Genomic DNA, 12161 nt, shown 5'->3' on the forward strand with positions numbered 1-12161 from the left:
GGACCTTGTCAAATGCATTGCTAAAATCCATGTAGATCACAGTTACCTCATCAATTTCTTTTGTTACCTCCTTGAAAAACTCAATTAGACTCGTGAGGCATGAACTTCCCTTAACAAAGCCATGCTGACTATCCTTGATACAAGACAAGAAATTACAGACGGCTCAAATGCAGATTTAAGATTCAGATTCATATTTCAGATTTATTGTCAGAGCGCATACATGACATCATTTACAACCCTGAGATTCTTTTTCCTGCGGACCAGGCAGAATTACCACTTATTGCTGGTGCAAAAAAAAACTACTCATATAGCCAACTGCTACAAAAGAAACACACACACTCACAGTGTGGGAGGTTAATCTCTGAAATTTATTGAGGTTGGAAAGGCTCCCTTTATACAGTTGGAGTTCCTGCTGTTTGTTTGATTGGCTAACATCAGCTTCATGAATAACAGTAGTGGGCAGGAACATTCTTGCATGTGAATACCCTTCTTACCTAGCCTGTTATTGATCTGGGCAGCTTGGCCAGCGCCATTGTACTGCTCCAGCTTTCAACCGTTCCGGTTTGCTGTGTTAGGGGACTTGTTTTAGTGTGTCATACTGCTGTTTATTACTGCGCGCACCGCACAATGTGCCGGCACGATCTCCACAGTGGCAGGCTGCCACACACAAGTAAACAAATAAACAAAGGTAAACAAAGGACTGTGCAATACAGGGAGGAGAAAAAAAAAACAAACAACAAAGAGCAAAAGTAAGAGTCCTTTAATGTGTCCTTGATTGAGTTTATTGTTGAGAAGTCTGGTGGAGGGGTAGCAACTGAGACTTGTGGCACCTATACCTCTTTCCTGAGAGTAACAGTGTGTGCTGGGTCGTGTGGATCCTTGATGGTTGCTGATGCTCTCCAATGGCAGTGCTCCCTGTAAATGTTCCCATCGGTGGGGAGGGGGTTGTCTGTGATGCACTGGGCTGTGTCCACCACCTTTTGCAAGCCTTTCCACTTTGGGGTGTTGGTGTCCCCATACTGCACCGTGATGCAACCAGTCAGCACACTTTCCACCACACCTCTGTAGAAATTTCTCAGGGTTTCCAATGTCATATCAAACCTCTGCAAACTCCTGGGGAAGAAGAGGCGCTGACATGCTTTCTTCACGATGCTGTTAACGTGTTGGCTCCAGGAAAGGTCCTATGTGATAGTGACTCCCAAGAACTTAAATTTGCTCACCCGCTCTACCTTTGATCCTCCAATGATCACATCTGGTTTCCCCCATCCTGAAGTCAACAATCAGCTCCATGGTGTTGGTGTCATTGAGTATGAGGTTATTGTTGGTGCACCATTTGGTCAAGTTTTCAAGCTCCCTCCTGTATGCTGACTCATTGCCTTATTATATACAACCCAGTACCGTAGTACCATCAGCAGATTTGTAGATGATGTTGTTGTCAGCCCATGCCACACAGTTATAGATGTAAAGCAAATAGAGCAGGGGCAAAAAAATGCAGCCTTGTGGTGCTCTGTTACTGATGGAGATTCTTACCAATCCTCATTGATTATGATCTGTAAGTGAGGAAATCAAGAATCTAATTACACAGTGGGATGTTGAGTCCCAGGTCTTGGAGTTTGCTGATCAGTTTTGAGGTAATGATGGTGTTAAATGCTGAATGGTAGTCAATACAGAGCCTCCTGATATATGCATCTTTACTGTCCAGATGTTCCGGGGCTTTGCATGGAGACACTGAGATGACATCTGCTGTAGACCTATTACTGCGATAGATGAATTGGAACAGATCCTTGTCACTACTGAAAAATGATTCTCAGAGAATAAGATAATGGTTCCAAGAGGGCAGAAAATTGATCACTGGGGATGGTTACATGAGAGCAGTATCCTTCCCACTGTCCATCAGACCAAATAAGGGTGCTGACTTTAATTGGCAGGGTGGGAAGTTATCCCCAAGATGGGTTATTGGAAAATGGTATTGGCAAAAAGAGGTGGAAAATTGGTTGCTCAGCAATCAGGGAATACTACCCTGTGATCCTAAAGGCTGTGAAGGCAGAAACTACCTGTCAGAAGATTGATAATTGCAGCCCAGTGAGGCTACAGGCAACATTAAAGAAATGCAAAGGAAAATGGTTAATACTTCAATTTTTCACTCATACTCAGACCATAATTATTCAATAAATAATCTGGTACAAGGAACTAACTTTTGAAAATCAAAAATCTGATTGATTTACAAACTTGATACATTTTATTTATGGACTCTACACAGAAATTCATGTTGTATGTTCACTGCAATGTTATCTTCTATGTGAAACCAAATTATAGCTCCTAAAGTCAAGATGTTGTTCAAGTGAAACCATTTCATACTGATACTAATGAGCACATGACTGACCAATAATCCTCTGAAGGAATAGTGCTTTAATCACTGTAAACATTGTTGTTTTAAATAATATTTTTTTATTTGCTGTGTTTGCTTATTTTCAAGAGTTCCTTAATTCAGTTTCAATGGTCTGAATACGTGGTGATACTAAACGTCATGAAATTCTATTTCCCATTGCTTAATGATTTCATGGTGGTTCATGCAAATATTTTTGGTGCTGACACAATTAGAATTTATCTAAATATAGCAAATGAATAATTTTTGTTTTTATCCGCTCCAAAAAAAATCTGACTTTAAATGAAGACTATTAAAAATAGAATATATTTTCTGCAAAAGGGCAGTTCCCTTCATAATGTTTAGGACAAAGACACATTTTTTTTTTGTTTCTTTGTTCCTGCACCCCACAGTTTTAAATTTGTAATCAAACAATTCACATGTCATTAAAGTGAACATTCCAGATTTTATTCAAGGTTATTTGTATACTTTTTGGTTTGACCATGTAGAAATTACAGCACTTTTTATACAGAGTTTCAGGTGCTATAATGATTGTGACTTTTGTCTTCACAGGTGTTTGCGACTATTCAGGTATGTTTTATTGCTTCATGGGTGCAGGTATAAGAGAGTTAGGCTTACTTCTAAGCTTTTCATCACCTTGGTGTCTGTAGTTGCCATTTTTCAACAGGAGGACCAGAGTGGTGCCAATAAAAGTGAAAGAATCCTTTAGTAGGCTGAAAAACAAGATTAAACTTCAAGACACATCACCCAAACCTTAGCATTACCAAAAACAGCATTCAAAAGGAAGAGTGCACTGGTGAGCTCAGTCATCGCAAAGGGACTGGTATTCCAAGGAAGACATCATAATGAAGAATGCATGTTCGACTGATCAGAAACATTCTTCAGGAGACAAGGATGGATGTGTCAATGACTACTGTTTGTAAAAGGCTTCATCTTCAGAAATACAGAGGCTACACTGCAAGATGCGAACCACTAGTTAGACACAGAAAGGATGGCCAGATTACAGTTTGCCAAGAAGTATTTGAAAGAGTATGCAGAATTTTGGAAAAAGCTCTTGTGGATAGATAGGTCTTGAGGACAGATCAGACCAGGATTAACTTGCATCAGAGTGATGGCAAGAGCAATGTATGGAGGTTTAAAGGAACTGCCCAAGATCCAATGCATACCCCCTTTGCCATGGTTTGTATCTTGCGATGTAGCCTCTAAGTTTCCTCATGAAGTCTTCTGCAGACATTAGTCATTGACACATCCACAGCTACCTCCTGAGAATGTTTCTGATCTATTGAACAGGCTTTTGGGGATTTTTCTTCATCGTGATAAAAATTCTTCCTCATCGGCAGTGGACGACTACCTTGAAATACCAGTCCCTTTGTGATTACTGAGCTCACGAGTACATTATTTCTTCTTAATGATATTCCAAACTATTGATTTTGGTGATCCTAAGGTTTGGATGATGTCTCATACTGTTTGATTCTTGGTTTTTCAGCCTCATAATGGCTTCTTTGACTCTCATTGGCACCACTCTGGTCCTCATGCTGAAAAATAGCAACTACAAACTCCAAAGGTGATCAAAAGCTTAGAAGTAAGCCTAGCTCTCTTATACCTGCACCCATGAAACATACCTGAGTATTCAGAAACACCTGTGAAGCCAAACATCTCAAACATTTTGGGGCTCTGAAATGAGGGGACTATGAATAAAAATGGCTGTAATTTCGACATGATCAAATCAAAATGTACACAAATAACCTTGAATAAAATCTGGAATGTACTCTTTAATGACAGGTGAGTTGATTGCTTACAAACTTAAAACTGTGGAGTACAGGGGCAAATAAATGAAAAAGTGTGTTTGGCCCAAACATTACAGAGGTCACTGTTTAAAAAGAGATTAGCCAAACTGGGATATTTTTCTTCTGGAGTGAAGGAAGCTAAGGGGTGACCTCTGAGATTTTTTTTTAATATAAAGGGGCATAGATTATTCTATAATTCTGTGGGTGCAAGCCAATAGAACTAGGTAGAATAATGGTTTGGTGTAGACAAGATAGGCCAAAGGGCCTGTTTTTGTATTGTATTGTTCTATGGCTCTATTAAGTGAATGATAACAATCTATTTATTTCCTGGGGCAAAGTCTATTCAAGGGTTTAAATTTAAGGATCAGAGAGAGAGGTTTAAAAGGGACCCGAGGGGCAACTTTTCAACACAAACTGCGGTGGGTTTGCAGGAGGAAGTGATAGAGGGTGAAAAGTCAGATGAAAAACCCACAGGGATATGATGTAGTGCCTTTTTTTCTCTGTGTAAATCTATTTGTAAATTTTCAGTCTTTGAAAAAAAAATCACTCGTCTTCCCCTACGCTGGAGATTCCTGGAGGCCAATTAGGAACTTCAGCTGACATTGTCTGAATTACAAAACTCCTTCTTGGGGATTTCATTGGAAAATCCGGCAAATTATGCTCGAATATAAATAAATGGGCAGAAGTTTGGGTGGCAGCAAACACTCCGCATTCGAACCCCAGACGATCCGCTGGCGGATCCTGCGACCCTGACCATGCCCTCGTTGCACCGTCAGTACAACCCTTGATCTCGCTGTGTCTCGCTGCTCTTTGGCTCACATGTGATCCGCTACTAACCACTATTTAACTCTTCCAGATCTCTGCCTGCCGTTCAGCCTGCTCATGTACCTGGCCACCGTCCTGATACTTCACGCATCCGCATCCCCTCTTCCTGAATTCTCTGGAGATTCGGAGGCCCTGTCGGAAACGAGCCAAGATTTGAGAGAGTTGAATCTTGAACCCCTCGCCCTCCACATCTGGAGGGTTGCTGGAGAACTGCGTAACCGACAGGTGAGTTCGGGTGTTTCCCGAGACGGGGTGTTGGAAGTAAATCGAAAAGTTTTTAAAAAAACTGCAGCTGGTGAAAATCTGAAAGATGCAAATAAAGTGGCCAGTGGTCTGTAGAATGAGGAAAAACACTTGGCATTTCACACTGGGGACCATTCATGGCGGGGTGCAGGGCTGCATGAGCTCACGGGAGCGCCACTCTGCCACCTCCTTGCTTGAACAACGTTTTTGATGAGCTCCTGCACCTAAAAAAACTCCCAGCGCTGCACCACTGAACAATTTCTGACAGAGAGTGGTTGTTTCCACTTATTGAATTCCATCTTAACTCCTGAGGGTTTGAGTGCCATGGTCCCATGCTGCTCCAGGAGGATGTAAACAGCCACAATCCAGAGGTAAAAGAGTGGGAGCGTGGAGGAGAATTGAAACAACTGGATATGTGATGGGAAGTAATGCAGGTATGATATCGATAACTTTATTGATAACTGGCAGGTTACCCAGCGTTGTCCGAGAAATAAAACATTCTTGGCTCCAAAAGATGACATCTGAAATGCTGAGTTGTAGGCTCTGATCATCTTTAGGACATGCTTGGACCAGCAGCAGCATCTTCAATGGCTGGGGCGGCTCAGCCAGTAGAGATATGCAAAGTTTCCCATTGGAACAACATGTCGATGGCGTTTCACCTTTCCACTCCTTTGCTCCACAATGTTGGCATTCCCCTGACATGGAGCCAATTACAACTGCATTAATGGAGTTAACAATGTTAACTGAGTAATTGAATGCAGCATTTAGCACACTGGCTGTAGTAAATGGTGCTGCCCTTCGGCAGTTGGCTTTTGTTCGCATTGCTTGGAGTCTTACTTGTTCTTTCTCAGCAGACCCTTGTCTGCTCATGCAATGTCTGGCGCCATCATCACCGAGACGGACTTGGCATTGTTCCTCAGTTTCCCGCTGCCTGCTCCTTGTTTGCCCGGAGGCCTGGTGTTGCTTTGGCCACTTGTCTTTAAACTCAATGTACATTAATGCACAGCACTGGAACTAATTGAGGTGCCTCTGGTGCAAGTTCAATTTTTTTTTGAAGTTTTGACCTTCATATGACCGTTAAAGGTTACATTCAATGTGGTCATGACATTCAGCATCAAATGTTAGCCCTACTGAACCTCCTTGGACATTTCTGGAGTGCTCCATCTTGATTTGCATGGAAAACAGACAAACAAACAGACATACGTGCACAAATCTATATTAGATAGACAGCCACATCTCTGGTAGGATAAAAGATTGTTGAAATTACATTGAGTTTATTACAGTTTAGTTATTAATATTTTTGTGTATTATTTTCCAGTTGTGTGACTTTTTTTCCATGTGTGATGGCATCATGAGTTCGCTGCAGATGTACAACATGCAGTTGCCGCAGCTTGTGAAGAAAGATCGATGTTACTGGCGGGCCTTCAAAAAGGTGGGACACTTTCAGTTAGCTTCAAAATCCTTTAATTTTGATAGTTTGCCAAAGTCAACTTCATTTTTTCCTTCACCCAATACTTTTTATGGCATCTCAGAGCAATAATTGATTGCTCATTACTCATGACTGTATATGTCCTAATGAGTAGTTGCAGTATGTATTAATATATTACCACTGGTTTGATCAGACAGAAGTAAATTTCAGGCAACTTTCATTGTCCAAATTTGAGAGTAATGTCAAAAATAGAGAGAATGATCAAAATGCTCAGCAGATTATGCTGCATTAATGCAGAGAAGAGTTGAAATGATTAAAACAATAAATCAGATGATAACTTCAATTAATAAGTGCAACTTTGTTATAAACAAAATGTGCAGAACTTGTTTTATACTTCTGTAAATTACTGCATTAAGCCAGCAATTACAGTTAAATGCATTATGCTGGCTGGCATTTAACTATTAGATATTTGAACAAGATTTAGCACCAGACATGTTCATTCTGCAGCACAGTTAGCATAGAGTTAAATTATTAGAGCAATGCCGTTACAGCAATTGGGTCATATATAACCATATAACCATATACAGCACAGAACAGGCCAGTTTGGCCCTACTAGTCCATGCCGGAACAAATCCCCATCCTCCTAGTCCCACTGACCAGCACCTGGTCCATACCCCTCCAATCCTTTCCCCTCCATGTAATTATCCAGTCTTTCCTTAAATGTAAATAACGTCCTTGCTTCAACTACCTCTGCCGGAAGCTTATTCCACATCCCAACCACCCTTTGCGTGAAGAAATTTCCCCTCATATTCCCCTTATAATTTTCCCCCTGCAATCTCAAACCATGGCCTCTTGTTTGAATATCCCCCAGTCTTAATTGAAAAAGCCTATCCACGTTGACTCTCTCTGTCCCTTTTAAAATCTTGAACACCTCCATCAAATCCCTTCCCTCAATCTTCTACGCTCATTGGTTCAAATCCCACACTGTCTGTAAGAAGTTGGTACGTTCTCTCTGTGTCTGTGTAAGTTTTCCCTGGGGGCTCTGGTATCCTCCCACCCTTCAAAACATACTGGCAGTTGCAAGTCAATTGTGTGTAATTGGGCTTGTGGGCCAAAAGGGCCTGTTACCATGCTCTATGTCTAAATGTCTATCTATGTAGCTCACTTTGTGTTATGCACTCTCACGTGATTGTCCTCCAATTAAAATTCTAGTACCCTCATTACACTTGTAGCATATACTTGATAGAAAGAGACTCATCCAGCTCATCAATTTACTGTTGAGAGAAACTTGCTTCTCAATATGACTCTAAAGAGCTGTGAATCCTCACCCAATTGTTGCTCTTTTTATGGTGACTTCAGCCAAAGAATACACTCAATTTAATGTTTACATGATTTTATGTTTATTTAGAGCAGGAAAAAACCTGGAATACCTAAGTATTTTTCACCTAATGTGAATGATTATTTTAGAAGCAAAGATTACTTGAATAAGTTTCTAGGATGGACATGGCAACATCATATTAATAGATTATATGTCACAATATATTGCTGTTGTGGGTCCTGTCTGTCTAGAATTGATTGTGGCATTTTCCTTTAGTACAATGGAGTTTAAATGGCTGGAAATGCTTTGGATCACATGAGAAATACAAAATGTTTCACTTTTAAACTGTCAAACTAAGTTTCAACAATTATCCTTGTTGCAACCAGTATGGCTCCAGCACGTAGCAATTTACTAAGTGATAACATTTTTAATATGAACATTCCACACATTTGAATTCAAGGATTTGACCATAGACCAAGATGATGATGTACAACATTCTGTAACTAAAGCATTTTGACTTTTTCTGTAGAAAACCTGTTTGACAAAGATTGTCAAAAGCCTTCATGAGTACCAACAATATCTATTATTTGTGAAGCAAGAGTCTGAAGATAAAAACCTAGTGGATGCAATGCTGGTCAGCATGAAAAATTTGGTTGATATTCTCCAGGTAAGGACTGCTTAGAATTTTTGGAAGCTAATTAATTTGTCTGTTACGAGCCCAGAGGACCCCAAAACCCAGCATCAATAGATATTCACCAAGACAAATGGTTACTTAAACAAAAGTTGCTTTTAATTATCTTTAAACATAAAACAGAATCACACTTTGACTTATCGCTCTTGACTTAACTAACCTAAATTAACCCCCTTCTAAGTGCACATATATGTAATGTGTGTGTAAGTTCAGAAAAGTTCTTTGGTTCACAGTCCAATCTCACTTCTCATTCCTCCTAGTTCACTGGTTGCAGGCAATCCTTATACTGTGCATAGAATTTAACATTTATAAAGTTCACCAGTCTTTGGTGCTTGAAAGGTAAATGGTTACCGCTCAGGAAGGTTCTTGTCAGTTTTTAAAGAGAGAGATTTATTGTTTGCTGGACACCCACAACTGATTCCTTTTTAATCAGCCACTTCAGTGTCTTGCCATAGAAACTTGCCCCCTCAAGGTTCTCCAGATGATAACCTCTTTCTTTCAGGTCACCAGAGTTCCTTTTTGTTTCTCTTATTTCAAGTGAAACATTAGATAGCCAGTCCTCTCCCCTTGCATGAACTACAAGGGCTTTGACCAGATTGAACTAAGCTCTTCTTCCAAATGGGGTTTTACACAAGCTCACCAGCTTGTCCTGTTTCAATCCCAGCTGCTGATGCTGACTGTAAAACTGCAGAACTGATCTGTGTATATGTGTGTGTGTGTCTCTCTCTCTCTGAGAAAAAGCCTGTTATACTCTCTCTGCTTGTAAAACCACATGACCCTCTTGGAACAGCAAGTTCCACTCCAGACAGTCTTCGGCTCTGACAACTTTTTTTATCTGTTGCCTTTTTGTAAACAACAATCCATTAGTGAAGTCTCTTGGGCACTCTCCAAAGCTCTTGCAAAGGCTCCTGGCACTGACATGTCGAGCATGAGCAGAGCTCCAGTATTTTAAATAAGATCTGTTTTAAAGTGTTTGTATGTGACGTACACTAAAAAAACCTGCCCCAATTTATCTCCCAAAAGCATATCTATATACAACATAATCTGTCACAGGTCATGGTACAAAGAGTCTCTTCAGCTAACATTTACAAGGACTGTAACACCAAAACTACTAAACACAATTTAGTCTGTCGATCCTGTTTGAAATTATACACTAGAATTAAGATCTTGACTTAAGATTATGCATGAGAGTGGAAATTTGTAAGGTACCAAGTATTTCTTAGCCTATAAAACTCCCAAGGTTTTAAATTGGTTTAATAATCCAATGGTTTTAATATGGGAAACAGAGCTAAAAAGGATGCATTCAGTATTTTGCATGCAAAGGAAGTTATGCAGGTCTGTTGTGTCCAATTTCTTCTGCAATTATCTAAATGAACAAAAGAGCAAGTATTTCTAGATCAAGGCAGTGCTTCCTATAAACATCATTCCCTGCCAGTCTCCAAATATTGTATATTTCTTATCTAATCAGTTTGCATATCCAATTATTTTTGCAATTCTCAGTTTCAATTCTGCTTGCTAGAAAATTAATTGAATTCCATTCTAAATATTAGCATTAGCAAGCAATAAGTTTTTCTAAGACAAAAATTAGCTGTTTTATTCATTCCCAACAATACTTCAAAATTATGATTTGCTTTTTTTCTGTATATCAGTAATTTAATCTGCCTCTGCTAAGATCTATGCTTTACAGTTTGAATGATGGGGTAAATTAAGACAAAAACTCGCAATTTTCCAAGCAAGATGTTACTGGTTGGATGAAATGCAAGATTTTCATAGGGTTGTGGAAACCATGTTATATATCTTGATAAATGGTCCTAACCTGAAAATATGACTGACCTTTCTTTCATTAGATGCTGGCTGACCCACAGAATCCCTCTGGCTTCTGATTGTTTGCTCATTAAAGCTAGCTTGGTGACAAAAATCAGAATTAGTTCCAGATCTACAATTCTCATTAGTATAGAGTTGAAGAGTGTCAACATAAAAGAATGATAGTATTGTTTCTTTTTCACTGCAGACTACCAAAAATTGTATTTCTAAATGGTCTTGTTTCTATTTTCTAGAGCAAGATTCATTATCAGCATCAGGATGCTTTTATTCCGGACACACTCTCTTTAAGCGTATGGAATAAACAAGTGAAAATTCATGTAATTCTTAGAAACTTTGTTCTCTTTATGGAGAGTACAATTCGTGCCCTTCGATTCATGAAATGAATCCTTACTGTCTGAACATTCTAGTTCACAAGTTCTTGTAAATTATCTGCTTTTATAACAGATAGCAATGTAATTCTGTGTTCAGAATGAGTAGTTTCCTTCTTGTTCAGTTCTGTGAGACTGAAAATAGTAACATTTTATTATATCTATTCATCTATTTATTTATTTATTTATTGAGACTGAATTCCATTTTGCACTTTAACCCTAACGTATTGAATCACTATTCTTAATACTGTGGAAGAATTGCTGTGAGAATTACATATTGATAATAATTTATTATATTGTATTTAAATTTATAGTTAGAATAATTTAAAAGGAATATTTTATACATTTATTTTTATGTAACAATAAAAAATATGCAAATGAACAAATTAGACAAAACATTTTTGTTTGTAACAATGGACAATATGAAAATGAACAAATTACACAAAATAAAACAAAATTTTTGGATAATAGATACTGTGGCTATTTCTTACATCTGTCTGCCATTTATCCCATCTTTACATTGCTTGTATGACACACTGGACTATAAGGAATCATCAAACTGTTTTCCTTACAACTTAAGTCTGGGATATGAATCCCATTGTTGAGAAAAATTCTTCAAATATCTTAAATGTATATGGTCAGTGATTTATAGTACTGAGCATTTCATACCAGCCCAAACTATTTGCTTTGATTTTCTTGTGTGAAGTTCATTCTGGTACTCTAGATCTGGTCAGTTACCAAACATAACGCTCCCCGGATTGACAATCTTATGCAGAATGTAGAGATTCCAAAAGTCCTCCTTTGAAATTTTGTTACTGTTGGTGCAGATTAAGAATAGATGCAGTATATTATGGAATAAAAATAGTTTTAACTAACACAATGAGTCCAGTGAACTTGTTGCCTTTTAGATGTTAAGCTGACATCCTGGTGACTCATTCATATGGACAATTTTAATATTCCAAAAAGGGAAGAAGTCATATTTATCAGTATAGCTGCAAAGAAAAGATTGTGTAAAACACAACTGGTTTTAAAATCATGGCTGAAAAAGGATTTTATTTTGAATAAGAAACTAAAACTTCAGTTTGAATCTAAAATAATGTTATTGACTAATTTATCGTGCGATCTCCAGGTTAAGTTTGCAGCCACAAGATAGGAAAGAAACTATTACTTCTTGGATTTATAAGCAGAAATCTCACCAAGTATATGCACAAGTCACTTTATGAAACAAAAATCTGGTTTTTGGTGACCGATTTTTAAAAAATTGTCATCTTACTCATGTTATTTAAGAGA

The 12161-nt window shown here is 38.6% G+C and overlaps 1 protein-coding gene across 1 annotated transcript; it reads left to right on the forward strand.

Annotated features, from left to right (window-relative positions):
* The first annotated feature begins 5055 nt into the window (after window positions 1-5055).
* Window positions 5056-10886, forward strand: il6 (interleukin 6 (interferon, beta 2)). Its single transcript, XM_069916045.1, has 4 exons — window positions 5056-5223; window positions 6560-6673; window positions 8518-8655; window positions 10737-10886. Exons 1-4 carry the CDS (start codon window positions 5056-5058, stop codon window positions 10884-10886), a joined length of 570 nt encoding a protein of 189 aa, XP_069772146.1.
* The last annotated feature ends 1275 nt before the right edge of the window (window positions 10887-12161 follow it).

This window comes from Narcine bancroftii, chromosome 1, assembly GCF_036971445.1.
Source record: "Narcine bancroftii isolate sNarBan1 chromosome 1, sNarBan1.hap1, whole genome shotgun sequence".
NCBI classification, from domain to species: Eukaryota; Metazoa; Chordata; class Chondrichthyes; order Torpediniformes; family Narcinidae; genus Narcine; species Narcine bancroftii.

What these genes read in the sequence shown, in the direction of transcription:
- il6 (XM_069916045.1), top strand. Translation starts at nt 5,056, where the DNA reads ATGTACCTGGCCACCGTCCTGATACTTCACGCATCCGCATCCCCTCTT. An exon ending in GAGAACTGCGTAACCGACAG is followed by an intron (nt 5,224 to 6,559) that starts GTGAGTTCGGGT and finishes ATTATTTTCCAG; the next exon opens with TTGTGTGACTTTTTTTCCAT. An exon ending in ACTGGCGGGCCTTCAAAAAG is followed by an intron (nt 6,674 to 8,517) that starts GTGGGACACTTT and finishes CTTTTTCTGTAG; the next exon opens with AAAACCTGTTTGACAAAGAT.